Genomic DNA, 21,883 nt, shown 5'->3' on the forward strand with positions numbered 1-21,883 from the left:
TTTTTTTCCTGCTACAGCCTGGAGCTACTCTAAGCTTCTGCTTTTGTTCCCTGCTCAGTATGAGATCCTGCAGGCACCCAGAAAACACCAGCAGGACATGCATAGCCTCCACGTTCATGATTCTGCTCATATTTCTAATCCTCCCAGTATCGGTTTGCAAATGGTTTTGTTGCATTTTCAGACAAGAATATCTGTAAGGACCAGACAGCACTAGATCATTATGGGGCTCAGGAGAATCCTAAGAAATCCTACTGTCTTAAGTGTTTCCCAGAAAACACACAATTTGCTGTTGGGTTTGAGATTTCTTTTGCATGGCACATATGATAGTGGGGAAGCTACGGAGTCTCCCTCATCCTCCTGTGCACCTCTTCTGATCTAAGATGCCTTTTAATTGTTCTTATTTGCAGGTGCTCTCCTTCCAACATTGTCTTTGTGGTACTTCCTAGAACCTGCTAGATCTTACTAAGAAGCTTTCACAGTTTTCTATTTAAATCTTCCTTTCCTTCCCCTAATCAAGTAACAGTACCCTCCACTTTGGCTCTAGGCTACTCCACATCCCTTTTAATTCTTGATTTTTTTGGTTCCTCTGAAGTCCCCAAGACGATGCTTTCACTGGAGTCTGCTATCATGAGCCCCAGTTCACAACCTAGTCAGCAATGAGAGTCTGTAAGGCTGCAAATGGGTCCTCCTAAATCAGAGATGGGATCCTTCCTCTACAGACATTAATGGCAGAAGTCACAGAATCACAGAATTGTAGGGGTTGGAAGGGACCTCCAAAGATCATTGAGTCCAACCCCCCTGCCAAAGCAGGTTCCCTACAGCAGGTCGCACAGGTAGGCATCCAGGCAGGTCTATGGGCAGGGATTTCAGTCACAAGACAGCTCTTCAGCACAGCCCAACAAGAACTCAACCTCAGCACTCTCAGTAACTTCGCGAAAAGAATTCCACCCTAAAAGAGGGGAAGCCTCTGAAAAAAGCAGCATTTCGTACCTCAATGGCAGAGTTGAGTTTCCCAGTAAATCCCAGGCTTTGAGCAAGACCACAGTCAATGTTCCCTATACAACTTGACTTCTTACCACCACTGTAGAGTAATGGGTGTTGCTGAGCTCTCTCTGATCCTGGCATTCAGGGAAATTTGTCTCTCCTGTTCCCCACTTTCTTTGCTCACAGGTAGTTTTACCTATATTTATCTACAGATGTATCTATGCACTGTATTTCTATATGCAATTTATCTACATACATTTCCTTTGCTGGGGAAATGACGGATCTTGAAGGGGTTTGTACGACAGCTTCCTGGAGATGGGTACAGGGGATGATGAATGAACTTCACCTCTTTCATTTTTTTGCCATTTTCAGTGTTACACTCAAGAAAAAAATCAGAGCTTTTAAATCCTGTGATTGTGTTGAGCACCAGACTTGCCAGCCATGGGGATTATCCGGCCAATGCATGGTGTTCTGAAAGCGAGCCTGTGTCATCTATAGAGCTTAGCAGCATGGGTCTGTCATTGTACAACATTTACAGGTGTTTCCAAGGCACAATTGAGAAGAATCAATGGATTCAGACTGCTGTAATACAAGCAATGATCTCTAAAAGGAGACTAGCCTCACTGATAGCTCTTCAAAGCTGTTGCTGTTATACTTTTAATGAGAACAAGCCTAAATTTCTCAATCATTTTCACAATGCACTACTAGATTACATTTGAGAAAAGGTTTTTTTGTTCAAGAATCAAGATGTAGTCACTCCCATTATGCTCAGTGTTGTTCCTACAAACCAGCCATGGTGTGTCCTGTATCCACCTGTGAAAAGCAAAGTGGTGGCCATGGCAAAATGAGCTCTTTGAAAATGTATCAGCTTCTTCTTGAGCACTGGCTTTACAGAGCACTTCTGCAAGCTATCAAATGTTTCAAACTCCTTGAAGAACTCTACAGGGAGCACATTGGTACTCACATAATTCATGAGCTAACAGATCTGCAGCACTTCTCGGACTATTGAAATTATGAACACAGAGATAAAGTCACAGAATGGGTATATATGTCTTCACTATCTGACAATGACTTAAGAAATTGGTGTTGTAAACCAATACAAACCCCAGTAAAGCTGTCAAAAGAGAATTTTAAGAGCGTGGAAAAAAGCATTGTAAAGTAGGAAGTGCAATAATGAGTTTCCTTTCAGCACACAGAGAGGAAAGGGTCTTTAATCAAAGCAGACAGGTTTTTTCCCAAGGAGTTATTGCATTTATAACAGTAGTTGGGTTACTTCCTATACATCTACATTGTGATAGTATTTCAGGAGCATGCACACCCTCTATTAAAAGGTAAGGCAATCTTACCGGTGCCAAAGGGCACAGCCTTTGGGAGCAGCACTTCACTTGAGCCTGACAGAGCTCCCATAACAAGGGGGCAGATTTTAGTTGCCTCCTTGAGTTGCAGATTTGAGGCATTTTATTTTTGTTTATTTATCTATCTATCTATTTATTTATTTTGCAGTTTTCTCACCATCTTAAAAGCACATCCTTCCAGATAACAAAGTGGACCCCAACAGCACAATGCTTCTTGGCACAGACCACATCATTACTGATATGAATTAACAGCAGAGACAAGGAATAAACCGTTTGGTCTGGGCAGCTTTAAGAATCCTCCTTGGCTGCCAATTTAATGCCTCAAACCTGTGAGAAGGTTACTGCTAACTACACACCCTGCAAGCTGGGAGAGGAGCACAGACCTTGGCCCTGGTTGAGGATGCAGCACGTGCTGTGTGCACTCAGGGATTTCATCAAATTAACCTGATTGCTCCAATGAGAGACTGGGGAGTGGGAGGAAGGAAAAAAAAGGCTGTCCAAAATGGAACACAGCAGCTGAGCTGAAAGCTTGGGCCACTGATTTAAATAAGCCATTTCAGCTAATGCAGGCCCCCAGTGCTTTCAAGTAGCTTTCTGTGTGCCCCAGCAACACCTGTCTCTCTCTAATTGTGCTTAATTCATATAGTTTTTTATTTTTTAAATGCAAGGTAGAAGGAAGAGAGCTTGGATTACTTTGGGTGTCTCTTCCATCAGATTCTCACAAGCCACCTGGCAGCTCAGTGCCATTATAAACCAAACCCCTGGTCCCCAGTTGCTTCTCCTCATTTGGAAAGGAACGAAGTTACATCTCTACCCTCACTACAGAATAAGAAAACTGGAGGGAAACAGGAATTTGCAAATACAGTTGAGGTATCTGGTGCTTCTGTTAGCTCTCTAAAATACCCTTGGGTGAAAAGGGTCTGTATAATAATGTTGCTGTTCTCTCCAGACCTACCATGGCTGAGCAGAAGTTTATTATCCCCTTCATCTTTTCTCGTATCTGTTTACCCTTTCGCTTGGGCACTGCATTTTCTGCCTCACAGATGCCTGATGCATGATTGCACCTGCAAATCCAGGAGCTGCACAGCAGCAACAAAAGGCAGAAAAGTAAATAAAAGCCTTTAAATTAGGACACCAGAGACACTAAGGTGCTCCGTGCCAAACTTCCACCTCTGCTGCCTGCCTCCTTGAGCCGCAGCCCTTAAGTTCAAGTGAAGGCCATGGATTCTGAAGCTGGCCATGGTATGGGGATGAACGTGGTAACAAAGGGCTGCCCTCACAGCAGGTCTGCTTCTGCTCTGAAGTGCTCTCATGTATGGTAATATGATGGGATACACGAGTGCTTGGCTTAATTATAAACAAAAAATTATCTCCTGGAAAGCCAGGCACTAATTCTTATAAATCAGGTTAAAAAGGCTTTCACATCATCCACTCAGCCTTTTTTGTCTAGAGGGAATTTTCTCTTCAATTTTTTTTTTCTTCCCATCTAATACTCAAACTAAGGCTGTGAAAGTCTATTCATATTCCATCCCCTCAGCCAGTTCCCTGCTCCTCGTGTCCATGGATTTTAAGGTTGTTTTGAGGCAATAAGTGCCTCCCCTGTTGTCATAAGCGCTTTTACATACTTCGTTCTTGCATCACAATTGCTTTCTGGCAGTCTCCGGAAGAACCTCTTTATGTCTTGCTGTTCTTTAATCTGTCACTCCTTCACACCTGCTCAGGCTTTTCTAACAGCTCCAGAGTATTCCCCAGGCAGATGGCTGTGAGCCAGGAATTAAACTTCAGCTAATTTTTGGGAGTGGGCTGAACAATCTGCTGCTGCGTGCCTGCATCCAGCAGGATGCCAAAGGGCTCGGCTGCCTTTGAGATTCATGGGTTTCCCACCCCGACCACCTCAAATGGGTTTTCAGACTGCCTCAGTTCATCTTTTCCATTAGGAAGAATGTCTTTTCAGAAGGAGTGATAACGCATTGGCACAGGCTGCTCGGGGAGGCAGTGGTGTCGCTGTCCCTGGAGGTGTTCAGAACTGTGGAGATGTGGCACTGAGGGACGTTGTCAGTAGGCCTGGTGGGGGTGGGATGATGGTTGGACTGGGTGATCTTAAAGGCCTTTTCTAACCTTCTGGGGATTGTGGGACACCCCTAGATAAGTCAGCACTTAGCTGGGATCTTCCTTCTTGCAGTAGAGGTGCTTGCATGGGTGCAGCTCCTTGGGAAAATCCAGTATTCCTACTGCGATTTGGAGCAAAAGAATTTCTTCACTGTAGACTTCATTTTGCTTCTCATCCAGATGTGGTACAGAGACAGCCTTGATTTAAGACAGATGAGCAGAAACAATATTCTCCCCTTCAAAAGATCTATGAACACACTGCCTGATGCATCCCAGGATACCCCCTTGATGCCGCCTGCTGTTGTCAGTAGATGGGGATGTGCTTGATTATTATTTATTACTTGAAGATAGCTTTATAATGCCAGGGGTGTGCATAGTGATTGCTGAGAGAACATTTCCCTGGGGCTCAGCCCCATTGGATGTGCTCCACTTCCATTGCAGCCGGTGGGAGTTGAGGTGCAGAGCTGAAAGGATGCTTATTTCTGGGCAGGATCAGGCTCAGCATTACTTGAATATGACATAATGCATAAGAAAAAGAGAAAAGTGTGGGCATGCTGTTTTCAATAGTTGAAGTTCTGTCTGTCCTTGTTTCCTTGTTCAGGAAGGGCACAATACAATGGTGCCGGAGTACAAGAAGGAATCCTCATTTTCATAGCACAAAGCACCCCAAACCACAGCCTAGACAAGGTAGAAGGTCAACCCAACATCTCTGCACCACTGGAGACAGCCTTCAGGTTTCCTCTTAACCCCTTTTTATCCCCCTTTGACTGCCACCAGTCTCTTCAGCACCCTGTTCACTCCTGGTCATCCAGGATAAAGTTTCAGGTGTAGTGGGAAGATGTTTTGCACTCTTCAGCAGCTGCGGTTGTGAAGGTGCTGGTCATCAGGAAAAAGAACTGTAGGAAAATCCTCCATCAGTCTTACAGAGCATGGAAAGCTATATGCATTCTTAAATATGCTTCATCTGTCCTTCCCAGAGATGGTCCTGCATCTAAGGGAGAACACCACTTGGTGGTGTTTGGCTGCCTCGCTGATGGAGATGGCCTGACAGGCTGCATGCAAGAGATCAAAGATTTTATCCACTACTCTCTTTCTTACAGAATGATAGAATCATTAAAGTTGGAAAAGATCTCTAAGATTACGAAGTCTAACCCCAACCTATCCCACCATACCCACAGACCATGTCCCTCAGTGCCATATCTCCAAGTTCCTTGAATCCCTCCAGGGATGGTGACTCCACTACCTCCTTGGGGAGCCTGTGCCAGTGCCTGACCACTCTCAGAAGAAATTCTTCCTAATCCTAGAATTGTAGAGTCCTAGAGTCACAAAGGTTGGAAAATGCCTCCAAGATCATCCAGTCCAACCATCATAATATCCAACCTGAACCTCTCTTGCCACACCTTGAGGCCAAGGCATTCTTCTAACAAAAGAGTATTGAAATTCTATTCAAGAAAAAGAAGGGGCTGGTAAATCCATATCAGCAACAATCTGAGCTGAGCTGAGCTTTTTACATCACTTCCAAAAGCTGAAATTCTCCCTTAATTAATAAATATCCACACTGCAACCAGTTGACAACATGTAATCTCTGCTTCCTGATGGACTTTTCTCCTCACCTTCATTCACCTGTTCCTTCTCCTGTGACTGAAGCAAACTTTGTCTTGCTATGCCTTGCCTGAAATCCAGCTTGTGCTTCACTTGGCATCTATGTGGTAACTAACATGAGGTGCAAACCAAGATAAGACAAGACATTTGGATGTTTTCACATGTGCTGTGTTGAGATAAAGCATGCAGAGGCAGAAGGGAGATTTACAGTGCCCACTGACCTGCTAACACACATTAAAACCACTTATCTTCACATGGAATTTTGCTCCCCACTTATCCTGAATTAGCCAATGTGGAGTAAAACAGCATTTTTAATATTTTTTTTTCTTTGAAACAAGGCTCCCTGGCTTGTAGAGAGGGATTCTCTTTTCTATTAGTGAGCTGGGAGGTTTTATGTCATTGGCAGAAGCCCAGAAGAATGCACTGAGGCATCCTCAAAGATCCCACAAGAGCATTTGCTTTGAGGAGCTGGAAGGAAACCAGTCAGAAACCCACTCTGAGGTAATAATGCTCCGCTGTAACCTGTGGATCTTCAATAGCTCACAGAGAGCACTAATAAATTCGCTCACAAGATGCTTCTCCAAGTGACGAGCTATAGTATTTTTACTCTATCTTGGCTGTATTTCTGTCACTCTGTTCCCCTGTGCTTTTCCAAACAGAAACTAGATGAAATCCACATGTTTTTAAGACACTATCCAAAGAATACAAATTGGATTTCAGTGCTGTCTTGGAGCAACTCATTACAGCAGATTGCGTAATTACTGGGAAAGCAAACAGAAATCACCTTGCTAATCAACAGGGAGTACAGATGCAAAACAAAAACAAAAACAATTAAAATAATCATAAGCTGTCAATATTTACTTCACACAGCAAGTTTTTAATTGTCACTTAAAGACAATCCAACACAAGGGCATAATTTAATTCAATTCAATTCTCAGCTAGGAATAGGTTGTTAAACTTATTTATCTCATACCCAAAGATTATTAGCTGTTCTTTAACTCATCAGGCAGTGAAGTATTCTAAGTAGAAGTCCTAGAGCAAGGGCTTTCCAGGAAACTATGCTGGAAAATGTCTATATTTTTTTAAGCCTTCAGTGAAAATACAGTGTATTTAACGAGTGAACATTTATGAGCAGTTCTTAGACAAGCAGACAGGAAATTTGGCAGCAAACAGGAAATTTGGAAAGGTGCTCAATGGGGAGTACAGATGTCCAAGTACAAACTCAGCAGTGTCAGGCAAACACCAGAAACACTTTCTGTTATAACCTTCACAACAAGCAATTGCTTTAGGAAAGATCTTTTCCAAGTAGCTAATCTTAAAAGATGTGATAATCTCAGGAAGAATTTGGGGGGAAATGCTCACATGCCCTCATCCCTGAAACCAGTAAGCAACAATCAGGTTCTTTTAAACCTCTATTGGAACTAACTCTTGGTCAATTAAATTGAAGCCAAAAGCTGTAATGGAGATGATGGATTTGCAATAATGGACTTCTGTAGAGAGATGACACAGGTGCCCACTTAAGAGGATTTTTCTGAGTATGCCACAGGCCATGAAACCTGCCTGTGGCTTTTTTTTTTGGAGTATTGCTACCAATGAGTTAGAGCTGTTACATCCTGATTCTGAGAGAGTTTTCTATTGATGGCTTCTGCAGGGTCTGTCCCCTCCTCCACGGCATGAGATGAGCCAGCAAAGGAGGGAAGGGAAGGGAAGGGAAGGGAAGGGAAGGGAAGGGAAGGGAAGGGAAAGGGAAGGGAAGGGAAAAGGGAAGGAAAAGGGAAGGGAAAAGGGAAGGGAAAGAAAGGAATCCTTATGGTTGGAAAAGATCACTGAGATCATCTAGTCCAACCATCAACCCAAGAAGCTGCTTATTGCAACATCTCAGCCCTCCAAATGATGTTGACCATTCCCTCAATGATCACTGCAGTAGCATCAGCTGTAGATCAGATTTAATTAGCAGAAGCTTGAACTAGATAAGCTCGAGATAATATTTATAGGGCAGAGGAAACAACTGAAAGTGACACCAAACACAACACCAGCATGCACAACTGGTGGAGTTTATCCACTCCCTCTTCTAAATACTGACTGTCTCTGCTTGCTGTGGGACATGCCTGGTTGAGAGCAGTTTTCATAAACATTTGGTTTGAATGCCATGTGCCTTCATCTCTGGTCCTGTTTGTATTCTTTGTTTAATCTGCTTAGCATGAAGAGGTTTTGATTGCATGAATGCTTGGAAAATATCTATTCTTTGTGAAAATATTTGCCTGTGCAACCTAGCAAAGAGGCTCGTGCGTAAACATCGTTCCTGATGGTGATGCTGATGTCTGTCTACACATCAGACACACTGCAGTCTCTGATTTTTTGTCCTTTGAAAATAGCTGTGACCTAAACTCCTCATCACTCCAATCTGTGTACATAGGAAAGCTCTGTTTGTAGAAGTGAGAGTTTTCTACGTTTCAGAGTGTACTTGCTGTTTGCAGGGAGGTAACATATAGATGTACATTGTTCAGTATATTCAAAATTTCAGCAGAATTTTAAGGCATCTCTCCCACGTTCCCTAAACTGAAATAAGCTTGTTTTTGTAGTTTGATTATTCCTTTCTCCCTTCCTCTCAAAGAAATCAGTTGCAGCATCGTTGATACAACTTTATTGTATTGCATTGTATTTGAAAGCAGTCTCTTTCTGCTTTGCCACACTAGCACACTTCTTTGAGATGCAGAGGCCCATTGTCAGAGGTCATCCTTTAGGGATTCTACCCCCAGTAAAAACATCCTTCAGTTTGCAGATTACTGTGATGTTCAGACTCTGCAATACACAGTTTTCTTTGGTAATCCACAATTGCAGGATGGGGCCTTTGCTGCTCCACAAGCCCAAATCAGAGTCAAAGGTCTTTCACTGAGCAGGGAAAGTATGAGGAAATAATAATTCTTCAGCAATGTGCTTACAGCTCCTTTGGGTTCACTTCCCATTTAGAGACAGTGAATACTTGCAAATTTTGAGATTGTTTTATGAATTATTCACAGCAGAGAAAGGGCTCTGAGTTGCATTTGTACAATGAGAAGAAAACAGATGATAGATGGTTTCCCATGTCCAAAGAAAAATCAACCATTGCAGCTTGAATTTTGAATACCGATACCAAATTACTAATGAATAATTTGCAGATCAGGAATTTTTAAGTGAATAATTTTAAACAAATAAATTTGAGAAAATCAGACAAGTGGTTCATCTGCTTCTTTCGGAGGAGCTAATTCACCCATTCAATCCCTTCTGCAGCTCAGTTGCAGTGATTTGGTTCTCAAAGGACCAAAAAGAAAATGTAAATGCAAGTAAAAAGTGTGCTGTAAAAATGTTACTCTGCCAATTCTGAGTGACAGGGTATGTGAGTAATAGGGTAGAAGAGCATCTGTTAAACCTGCTAAAAATACAGTACCAGTTCTCATAATCGGTATTGGCAAATGAGTTTGAAGTAAACGTTGGGACATGGGGAAAAAGCTTTTAAATTGAGGATGCTAAAGGACAAACAATTTTGTAGGGTTAAGGAACTAACTAAACCAACCCAACAGTGGGACAACTTTGGGGCTACCTTGGAGAGCCTATGAAAATAGTATATACATGTGAGTTAAGAAAATAAAAAAGTCAGGGCAGTGGGTGTGCTGAGGAGCGCCAGGGAGGGACTTGTGGTTGTGCCCTTAGCTCTACTTAATGTTAATAATGCAACAGAGCACCAAATTGCTTTGGTGAATTCACCATGCAAACAGTTGTTCCTGTCAGGGAGACCCCTACTAAGAACTGTGACACTACTGAGCTTTCATCTAGCCTTTCTAATCCCCGGAAGCTCATGATGAACATTAGCTCCTGGAAACCCAAATAACTTTACATAAGTCTTAGTAGTCCCATTATAAAGATGGAGAAATCACAGAAGAAAAGCTATGTCACTTGACCTAAACCAGAGTAAGCACAGTTTTCAGGATTGGGCTATAAATTAGGAACTGGTGGTTTCCAATTTTGTGGTTAGATAATTAAACCAGGCCTTCCTTTTCTATTGAAGCTAATCTGTGAAAAATAAGTGCCTTCCATTTAAGAGGTTTCCAAGCATGTATGCGAAGAGGAATTTATGACTTACAATTTATGTAAAGAACTTCCTTTTCATAAATCAATTTATTAAAGCTCTGGAGAAGCTTCCAAAGGCTCTGATCCAGTAGTGCACTTAGACATGCCCATAACTTCAAACCAGTAAATCATCTCATTGAAGTGCTTTTCTGGAATAGTGCCAAAGACACAGCAGCTTTCCCCCAAGTGGAGGTTCAGACTTAAAATGGGGAGGGGAAATAATTTATCAGAAGTTTAATAAGTTGCAATCATGGTACAGCTCTGCCAGCCTTCCATATTAATACTTCAAGCTCATAAGAAATGGCCTTAGGGAGATAACTGCCTCTATTGATACCCTGTGATGGGACATTAAAACTATTGTGGAGGATGCAATGTTTCTGGTCTTTCTTGCTTTCAGCAGATTCCCTGTCCAGTTCAGGCTTTGTGTAGTAACATCGGTTGCTCTTCTGCAGTCCACACAACTTTGGAAAGGACATGGCTGGATCTAGCAAAATCCCTGGGGAATGAGCTCCCAACTATTCCTGGTTTTGAAGATTATCTTCTCAGGAGAACTAAGCACTGTATTATTTCAAGATCTTAAAGTGCTTTTGATGGTTTCATGATACTGACATCACTTTGATGAGAGCATTATTCACACCTGTCTCTGGACTCCTTCACTTGTAAAGGAGACCAGAAGGGAATGTTACTCACAGTAGCAGGGTAACACCTCTGACAACAACATGGAGTTTTTTGGGCACGCTGTGCCCTGGGGATGCATGGTCTCATAGTAAGGCTAGTGGCTCCTTCTACATTCACCAAAGATTGTTACTCAGAGTTGGAGAGACAGATGTCATTTTGCTGATGCAAAGCTACCAGACTTAACAGCCCATCCTTCTGCATCACAAAATCAGAACACAAAAAGCAGCACAGCTTCAAATCGATACTTACATCAACAATGAGGAAGTCAAGCCAGCACCAGGCATTGGTGAAATACTTTTTGAAGCCATAAGCCACCCATTTCAGGAGCATTTCCAATACGAAGATGTAAGTGAATATTTTGTCAGCATATTCCAGCATGGTTTTTATGTTTTTTCGATCCTCAAGGTAAATATCTTCAAAAGCCTGGAAGTGCAAAATATTGATTAAAAGCTTCTGCTGAATGGTGTCAGAAAGCATCAGTACTGCAATGCAAGTCTGTAGTATCATTTGATGGGACATCATGTACTGACAATGATTTCTTAGTTTAATGTTACCACCAGAGTATGTGCACAGACATAGACAGGACTGATCCTGATGTAATAGGCAGAATCTGACCCTTACATTTAGTCTGACATGTCTTGCAGCTAATGATGACAAATTGGGTTATTAACGTGCTTACGCCTGTGTTACAGAGCACAGAGTTCCCTGGCTTCTGTTCAGCCATCACATTTCAGGTAGCTACAACTGTCCGCCTTGAGAAATGCGCATTATTATTCACTTAACAGAGCAATTATGTTTTAAAGGTCAAGGTATCTATCTACCCATCTCATCTGTCCAACTAAGCTTGTGTTGGGGATCATCAAAAGGCATTCAGTGCCTGCATCAAGTACAAGCAACTTAATAACCCTTTTAAAATATTTACGATATGAAACAATGTGCCTACTAAATTCAAACAAGTAAAGTCATCCCATAATAATCAAGTAATAATCTAATAATGCCATAATACAGGTTCCTGGCATCAAGGAGGCCCACAGAGGGCTTAGTTGGGAGCTGCCTCCCCAGTTGACCAAGTGACCATCGTTACCCAAAGTGCCTCCATGTCCCTCCAGCCTGGAAGTCCCAAGCTTTGATATACTCCTCTTGTCCCATTGTGTGACCTAGAGCACTTGGCAACAAGACAGCACCATGTTATTTGAGAGGGCCTGTGCTAACCATCTTCATTATCTGCATTTACATATTTCAAGATCTGTCGTTGTTTTCTGAGGAACTTCCAAAAGTTAGCAAACATGCAGTGCCTGCAGATACAAGAAGTGTGCTACTTGTCACTCCAGCAATCACACTGGTCTTTTGCCTGCCAGGAAACAGTAATTAAACTGACAAGACAGCTCTGGGAGCCTGAGCCAACACTTGTCCATTTGTCCCCACACTTCAGGGTGACGTTTTCACCGCGACTCAATCTCCTATCTTGCCTTCAAAAATGATATTTCAAGGGTGTGAAAGAGCTGTTGGAGAAAGCCACAGAAAACAATGCACAGATGGGAGTTTATCACTCCTGGTAGGGGCTCACTCACTTTGTCAGATGACTTGCTGTACTTTGCAATTACCACAAAAATAACAACAAGCTATTTAAAGTGATTTCCTGCTCTCTCTCCTGCCTTTGCTCTCCTTGTTTTCTACCAACTTGTCAGAAAGTACATTGTGTTTGGTCTACCAAAAGCACACAGTGAGCCAGGAAGAAGCTTAATAAGTGGTGAGGAATATGCAACCTGAATGCCCCAGGTGCACTGTACTCCTGCACAAGCTATGACATTACACAAAAGACTAAACTAAACATTAAGGGCTGTTTCCTCTGCCTTGCTTTGTGTATTAAAAAAGAATTAAACATGATACCTGCAGTGTTTCCCACAATTACTGTTAGAACACAGACTCCCAATTTGAGCACTTATAGCTTAAATGCACGAGAAAGGTTTTCAGATCTTTTGCAATTAGCTGTAGATTTATCGTCATGACTTGACCACCGTATACAAACAGACTAGAATCACAGTGTCATTAAGGTTGGAAAAGACCTCTAAGGTCGTTGAGTCCAACCATCAGTCCATCCTCACCATGTCCACTAAACCATATTCCTTTAAATTCCCTGAATAACTCTGTGTGTTGCATGGACGTGGCCAGATGAGCTCAATTTTTGGAAAGGCTCCTTCAGAATAACAGCAAGAAGCATCTGTGTGTTTCCCCCAACATCTCTAATCCAAATGCTAGAAGAGCAGTGCTGATATATTAAAGCACAGTGCTGGCATTTGAGAAGTTGCAGTGGAAATTGCCCTTCTGCAGAAGTGTACTGAGTAAATTCAAAATCACACACACACAAGAGTGTGCAATGAAAAGTAAATGAGATTTGTGTTTCAGTCTTCAGGATCTAAAGCACTTTTAATTACATATGTAAGGAAGTGTATTTCTCTGAAGTATATTATAGCAAATGACATGCCTCCTTTAAAATGCATTAAAAAATTAACATGCTGATCCTCAAGTTGGTGCAAAAACTGTCAGAACCCATTGATTTCAGCAAAGCAATGACAATTTTCAGCCTCAGATCTACACAAGTTATTCAGCCTTTTGCTTTTCATAATAAAATAAAATCCCCTGGGAGAAATTTCAGCCCATCCCTAGTGGACCTGAAGAATGGCCTATCTCTTTCCCTTTTGTATCAACATTTATGTATTTCCATCTTCTTCTCTCCCTGCAGAGACTTTTTTAAAACTACATAAGCCCAGTTCTTCTGTGTTTTCCTCCTTTTTTTTTTTAGGCCACTGATAATTTGCGTTGCCCTCCTCTGGAGTTTCTTCAATTAGCCCACGTCTTTCCCAAAGTGCAGTGCCCAGAGCTGCAGCCTATGCTCCAGCTGAGGCCTCCTTGATGCCAACTGGAGTGGAAGAACATGCTTATTTATACAGCCCAGTGGGGTGTTTGGCTTTTGTGCAGTGCTGTGATCTAGTTTATTCTGTTTATTGCCTACTCTGTCTCCAGCTCCTTTTAGTAAATCTGCTACCTTATCAGTCATGCTGCATTTTGTCTTTCTGCCCTTGATTATCCCTTCTGAGGTGAAGCATGCACCTTTGTAACTAGACTTTTGTCTTAGACATTGAAGGCAGATTCATGCATTTGGCAGAAGTTAATCCCAACCTTCAGAAAAACCTGTCCAAATGTGGTACTGCCTGCAAATTTAGCAGATATATTTCTTTCTCTTTCACTGATGACAACATTGGGGGTCACTGGACTGAATTCCAGAACACTTCTGACATACCTCTTTGGTGCACGAACAGCTAGAAACCTGAGAGAAAACCTACCAATTTCAGGGATGTTCCTGACCCATGTAAATCACAGAATGGCTTGAATTGGAAGGGGCCTCAAAGATCATCCAGTTTCAACCCTATGTCATAGGCAGGGTTCCCCACCATTAAATGAGGAACCATCAGTCAACCTCTCAGAAATTGCCACTGGTTGCCACTACCATAACAAGCTGAGGGCTGGTAATACAGAGCTGATAATCCCAGCAACCTGTGGGATCTCAGCAGGAGAGGATCTTCTATCAGAGTCATTAGCAATGATCAGCCAGTATCCATGAGTGCACATTCATTCTGGCCGCAAGCAGAAGACTTTTGGGCAGGTAAGGTATGGTGGGTTAAGCTAAGCTGTGTTTAGAGGTGATAGGCACCCACCACCTCTGTTGGTAGCTCTCTGATTCACTGCTCATTGCATCTTTTCCTTCACTGATCAGAAAATACGTTATAAAAAAATAGGAAAAAAAAGGTACCCCTAGAGCCAAATTTATGTCTTCAGATGGGAACTACCAGTGAGCAGCTATAGGACACTGAAGTGGTAATTCTAGGCTACCTCTTCATGCAGACTTCCTTAAAGATGCCCTTTTCAAAACCTATGCACGTCATAATTTTATGTTATAACAGAAGAAAGTTTCTCATTATATGGAAAAGGCAGATGAAATCAGAAAAGCAGAAAGCCTGTTTTTCTCCCAAACATACTTTGCTTTGAGAAATAAGCAGTGAGGGTTCCTAAGATCACCTAATTTAAGAACATCCCCTCTTAGACCCATGTCTACTTTCAATTAGCAAGGAAATCCTGATAGACTTACCAGGGCTCCACTGCTCAGCAAGATCATGAATATGATGAAAGTCTCAAACCAATTGTGTTCAACAATCCTGTAGCAAGTTTTCCGGAGCCTCCACCAAATTTTGCCTGGAAATTTTGAGATATCCACGGAGCAGCATGGGAAGAACCGCACACAAACTGAAAAGGAGCAGAACAATAACAAAGCAATTGTTAAAAAAAAGACAAAAACAAACATAAAATCAACTATTTAATTCTTAAATTTGCAACAAACACATGCTAAAGAGGATTACTTCTAGCACAAGCTACTCCATGTAGTCTTTTCTCCCTTGTTCTTCTCTTTCCCTTTTGATTTGCCTTCTATTTTCCTGCTTCACTCCTCTATCCAAAAATATTCAAAGCCACTCAAAACCTGCCCCGGTGGTTTCTCCTAGTGATTTTTGTGATCTAGAATATTTTGATTGTGAGTCATCACTACCCCAGGTTGACCATGTTGTATGAGCCCCACTGATCAGGTTTAATGACTCCAGCAGGGCATTACCAATAATTTCCACATCCTTCTGAATGTAGAAGGGACATTTTCTTGGTATTACAGCACTATAAGATTTGCTGATTAAAAGCGGCAACCTGATGAAAAGGAGATGAAGGGAGAAGGCGCTGCTGCATTGCAAATGGAACAAATGTGCTGAAGAGACTTAGGAAAAGCAGGAGCAGATTTTGGTCTCTTGGTCTCTCACAAGATTAATCAAGGCACCACGCCAACTTTGGAAAGGTATTTAGGTGGCTAAATACCCTCTGACTTCAGCAGAAATTTAGATGCCCAGCCTCTGTCCACAGCAAGTTTTCTACCAGCCCTCATAGCACTGCCTGACCTTACTGAGATGTTGCAGTGACAAATATGCTGTGATGGCTAAATGCCATGGTGGTAACAGGGACCGCAGATGGATCTCTGATGGCAAAACTTTGGCCAATTTTAGTCGCAGCATTACATTATTAAAACAAAAGAATATTTTTGTTGGTAGTGGACAGATCCATCTTTCCCACTTAAAAAAAGCACTATGTTCCTTGTCTTGTGCTGGGTAGGAACTTAAAACTGTGATGAAAAGACATCTTGGTAGCTAGGACTTGCCCTTTTCCAGCCTTATGTCAGATAATTTGACTTGTGTCCTTTGTGGAGGCAGGAGTTAGATGTGATGACCCTTATGGGTCCTTTCCAACTCAGGATATTATATGATTCTACTACTCTAAGTGTCACAATATTTGACGATGAGAACTACACCTGGAAACTAATTTATTTCAAAAGAAATCAAGCTCTACACCCTGCCTTTAATCTATGTGTTGCACAGAAAGAGACTTTGTTATGGATCTTTATAGTCTCACTAGGAGAAAAAAAAATCACAGGCTGACTGCTCCCCTAGCTGAAATGCAACTAAGGTCACTGACACATCTTGAGGCATCCAACAACTGCTCAGAAATGACAAGAGAGAACATCTCACTATGGTGATGTAACGCAATGTTATTGCAAGTAGAAATAATATTTAGTCAAGGAATGTGGGGAAGGAAAGAGGGCGAGTGCCGAGGATACACAGAAGGCAGATGCTGCTAATTCAAGGTGGCATAACTGAGGCGCTTGAGCTGCTTGTGATTTGCAAGGAGATCAAATACAAGTCTTGGGATGCCGTGATTCCCATGCAGCTGGAAGTGGGGCTGTGCTGGCAGCAGGCTCTGCCAGCAGGAAGCAAGCTGCTAAGTCTGCTGTGCTCTTTCTGTAAGCTTACATGAGCCAAGATCCTTGCTATGGGGCGACAGACGTGCAGGATGTCACTCACGAACTGCTCTCAGAGCTCCCTTTTATCCCTCATCTCTGAGATGTCTGGTAGGTGTAGGTTGTTGGCTGTATGAGGTTTTGGTATGGGACTAACAGCACAGGAAACCATTAATGCAAGGGTAATGTAACAGTGAGGCAAGTAACTACTTATCCTCTAAATAATTCCATCATACAGGCCCATGCTATTTCTCAGTTTATCACTATATTCTGGAATTCAGAGACATTCTGGGCTCAGTTGAAATTACTTACTTGATGTAAGTATACAAATTATACATTAACTTAATCAAATTGCTTGAGAAGAACACGCTAGAAATGAAAGTGTAAGGACTGGCTCTCTGCCTCTGTGGTCAGTCAGTCACCACTTCACCAAAGGAAAGTTTTATCCGTCACTTCAAACCTAATCTTCAGATAGCTGTAGCAAGGGATAAGAAGGTATCATGTTAGTCAGCACTTTTTCCTGAAACCTGTACTGAGATACTAAAGTGTGTGATTTGGGTACTTCTTAGGAATTAAGGACATGGAACAGACTGCAGGTATGCAGTACTGTATGGTACCAGGAGTCCTAACATCCTCCTCTGGCAGCTCTGCTTGGAAATGGCCATACCTGCACATCATATGTCCACCAGCATGACATGACATGTGGGTTTATTAGCTACATCTCTTAGCAAGAAAACTTGTACACTATTTCTCCTATTTCTTTTAGTGTCTTAGATGAAGGCCTCAGCTCAGCTAGCTAGCTGGGCTCAGGAGGCAGCACTGGGAAGGGACAAGGCTCCTCCATGGTAAGACATTGGATGAATCATTCCCTGGAGGCGTCTGCTCTGCACAGGGAGCCAACATGATTACCTGAGCCCAGGCACAGCTAAAATTAGGGAGCTGTCTTCCAAGTAAATACTAATGAGCAGGGCATCATAAGATCTGAAGTTATTTCAATTGTGATGGAAAATGGTTGTAAAATGGTAAAAACAGGCTATTTATGATTCAGTCAGCCTCCATCTGATCATCTACAGGTATGGAGAGGTATTTTTAAAGATAGAAAGGCAGCGAGGACCACTAATCTTTTTTATTATTATTATTTTTATGCTCTTTGATGGCTTTCATGCAATTCTGGTCTGAAAAAAAATCCTACTTACTGACAGTAATACCTTGAAAAATCCAAAATAGCCTCTCAGATGAGTCAGCCCAAAATCACAGCGCTATTAAATCCCATGCTTTTGATTGGGCCCAATTCAGAAATGTTTAGACCAGATTCTGATACAATTACTAATGTCAAGTAGCACTTCCATGAATTATCGTGCTGGTTGCAATTCGGATGAAATGCTATTTTTAATTCCTCATAAATCAAACCAAAAAAAAAGGAAGCTGAGAGGAAAAAAATAATAAACAGTAAGAAACAGACCACAAATCAGTCTTTTATTGAGCAAAGTTCTATTCCTATTATAGAATTTCATATTTTCCTCAATGTTTGCTCTTTAATACCTGTCCTTTTCTGGACTCTCTAGCAATGCTGCAGCCTACTGCTTGGTGACCTTGACCCAAGCTTAAATGCTGAATAACAAGCTTTACATAAACCCAACAAAAAAGTATACCTGACATCAGCCAGCATTCCAAGAGTTGTTTTTTTCCTCCAGTTTCTGCGAAATCAAAATAACATAAACATCCCAGAATGTTCTAGGCACAATCTGGTGAGGATCTGAGCAATCCTAACTCTGACTAACTTTTACAGCAGGTGTCCCAGCTTCAGGTCTGGAAAGTTATTTGCTTGATCCACATGAAGAAAACCACTCATTAACACCCTTTAACACAGAAAGTGTCATGAATAAACCCTTTGGTGTTTCTTATAATAGTATTACTCATGCTGCCTAGTGTAATAGATCTGTGCTATCCCCCCAAAACCAATGCTGTTAGGGAGTCGGTTGCGTGGAAGCTGAATGTCTTGCAATCTATTCAAGGACTTTGTTTTGCCAGTCTAGTTCATATTGGGCTGCGTGCTTTTTGAGAGCAAACTGATTCATTTCCATCACAGCATTTTGGATAGTAGGCTACTGCTCAACAGAAACACAGAACAGCAGATAAAGTCCTGCAAAAAAAGGTCGAGATATTTGATAGCAAATCAGTGAAGCTGCACTGAGCTGCACTGGTGGTCAACCTGCCCAAGAACAACAACTATTTTCAATTCTTATTTCAACATTACAGACCATTTCTCACTGAACAGAGGCACATTTATCAAGAAGCCTTTCCAAATGCATCGTCTGACTGTGATATTTTTTACTTCTTGTTTGCTTTTCTTAACAAGGAATTGTTCCCTTCAGTCACTGTGGAATCCTATAGCACAATCACAAACTGAACGTTAAAATGGGTCATTCTATTCTGAACTTTCCACTGTAGGTGTGACAGAGAAAACTCTTACTTAAGCATCTGCCACAACAATGACAAACTACGAACTATTAAAAAAAAATTAACTGAATTTAATTTACAATGCATCTTGTATAACCGTTCATTTTGCCTTTGGTTCTGCACTCACATTTTCTAACCTGTTGCATTATAATCATGGAGCTGTTAGATGTGATTACATTACCTTCCTGAATTAGGAGAAAAATCACCTTGTAAATGTGGGAGCTACAGTGCAAAAACTTCTGCATGTACAACAGCTTCAGGAAAGCCTTTACAAATCCACTGCTTGTTCACACCAACATTTACCTTCCATTTCTGCATGAAAATGTTTAACGTGTTTTGGCCAAATTAGGCTGCTGATTCTCCTCGGTAACCGTGGAAGACCAATTAATTTCTTTTATACTATGGAGCAGTGTGACTGATACCTTTTGTACACAGTAATTTTACAGCTACCTTTCCACAGAAAATCCCAATGTTGGGACATTCATTTTTAGAACAAAACAATATTTTGCTTAGCTTTGAATGTTGGTTTCAATATTGCTTGGCTTGACACAGGGAAAATATGGCTTCCTTAGCATAAATTCAAGCAGGCAGGTCTTCATAACTCAGTTTAATGCATGCACCTGCGAACCGAGGTTTCTAACAACCAGCCTGGCTAGCTATACATGCTCAAGTGAAATAATAGCATATCCTTCTTGGCTTAGAGGGAATGCAACTCTACAGACTCTCCTGTTATCCCCTTCCTCATCCTCTGGTCCCACATGGCTAGGTTTTATATTCTGCTAGCACTAAAACATAAGAGATTTGCTATCACTGTCACCAGCTTTGGGTACCTCAGACAAAAATGGAGACTTCAATTATTTCCCACGTAATACGAAGTAGAGCTTCCAATAAAGCCAAAGTCTATTGAGTGCTTTCACTCTGAAGGGCTTTACAAGCATACATTGCTTGTTTACCCGCCTCTACTCAACTCCAAACATATCCTTTTACGAGGTCATTGCAACTAACAGTGTGATGTCTTGAAGTGAAGGCAGTGGGCATCCAGCACTGAAGTGAGCCCTGCTTTAAGCACAGGGTTTGGCAAATAGAAATCTACCCATACTCCTCAATCCAACTTCCTGATTCTGCACAAGTGATGGGACTCTAAGTGTCTTCTGATGTCTGAGAACTATAGACAGAAAAACAATAGCATATCCTTTCTGCTGAAAAATACACTGTATCTCAGGTATTAGGGCTAGAGAAAAGAGATACCTCCAAACTTGTCTTTGACTTCTCTTTGTTCCATGATTTGTTCTCTAGGATGACACTTCGCATGTTTTGTTGGGCTTGGTTTAGTTTTACTCAGCTTTCAAACCTCATCTGCAGGCAGAGCCTGTAGCTCAGCTGAGATGCCTTGTTCAGTGTTGTGGTCCGTTGGATCTCCCCTTCACATCTATATATCCAAGCAGCCACTGAGTGCCACTGGGGAGGGTATGATGCCAATCCCACCATTAACAAGAATAACTTCACTATTAACCAGCATAACTTCACTTTAGTGTGTGACATTTTCCCGCTGCGATAATCGCTCCTACGCAGTCACATGAAAATCTGGTTGTGGGCACCCCGTGTGTCACGGGTTGCAACTGACCGCGTGTTCATCAAGGTAGCTCATTCTCACACAACCATCTGATGATACGCCTTTGCCAGCGGGCCATGTCCGGGGAATTACGCTTGAGGACTCAGCGAAAACTTTCTCCTATTAGGGTCTGGGACAGAGGAGTGTGCTGGGGTCAGGGGCTCTGTTTGAACAACCTTCTTTGAGACACAGAAGATAACGCCCAAACAGATAGCAATTTTTGATGCAGAGAATGCATACCAATGGAGGTAACAGCACAGGAGTGTTGCAAGGCATCTGGAGGGAAAAATACCCAAATAGCTGGCATTGCCTAGACGTTGCTTTCTCAACAACTGACAGCAAGAATGATCTCTCCATTTCTATCAGTTTTTTCCCAGCAATATTTGCTGGCTGCCAGAGCTGTGACCCTACCTTGGCTTCACATTTCCTGACCCAAGAATATTCCCGGTTCACCCTAATCACAGCTATTTTGAGATAACTAATTAACAAGTCTCCCCAAGAAGAAATGACCCATGGCTAATCTGGTTCACCTTACTCCGGGAAAACTCTGACCTCAGCAAACTTTCAGCAACTATTTCCAGTACATGTACTATCTTTATTGCCTTTGTTATCTGAAAAAGGGGGCTGAATTTGGAACATATTTGTACAGGGCACAACCTGTGCTGAATGCATTTAGAAATGTCATAGTTTGCATTTAGACAGCTGATGAACTAACAAGGCAAGAAATTAACTCTCCCTCTCAACCAGCTTCATCTTACCTTATCTTCAATCATAAATGGTAGGTGGTCATTCTCCCACATATACCAAATGTTGCATCTCCTTATTAGAAGAGAGCAATGGCAACACTAGATAAAATTGCCTGGTGCTTGTTTTTCAGTAAGTCCATTTTAGTACTTAATATCTGTCATATATAATCCAGATAGACTGTTTTTGTTTTACTGCATTTTTTTTAACTATACTGAAATGATAGCTGCATGAGGCTTAATTGAAACGGTAACTTTGAGGAAAGATATTGGAAGACATTTAAAAGAACAAGATTATGGGAAAATACTTTGATTCCTTTCATAAATAGAAATTCTAATGTCACTG

General features: G+C 41.8%; 1 protein-coding gene across 3 annotated transcripts in view; it reads right to left on the bottom strand.

Annotated features, from left to right (window-relative positions):
* LOC122159464 (sodium channel protein type 5 subunit alpha-like) overlaps positions 1 to 21,883 on the bottom strand; it is a 162,837-nt gene that overhangs the window by 19,803 nt on the left and 121,151 nt on the right. For all 3 annotated transcript variants that reach the window (XM_042817064.1, XM_042817063.1, XM_042817062.1), the window contains exons 19-20: positions 14,983 to 15,137; positions 11,085 to 11,258 (exon numbers count right to left, since the gene is read on the bottom strand). In XM_042817064.1, the coding sequence (XP_042672998.1) occupies positions 11,085 to 11,258; positions 14,983 to 15,137 (329 nt within the window). The remainder of the gene's footprint in view (positions 1 to 11,084; positions 11,259 to 14,982; positions 15,138 to 21,883) is intronic.

The sequence above is a fragment of the Centrocercus urophasianus genome, unplaced genomic scaffold (assembly GCF_019232065.1).
Source record: "Centrocercus urophasianus isolate 14NV4802_14NV808 unplaced genomic scaffold, USGS_Curo_1.0 seq_16, whole genome shotgun sequence".
NCBI lineage: Eukaryota > Metazoa > Chordata > Aves > Galliformes > Phasianidae > Centrocercus > Centrocercus urophasianus.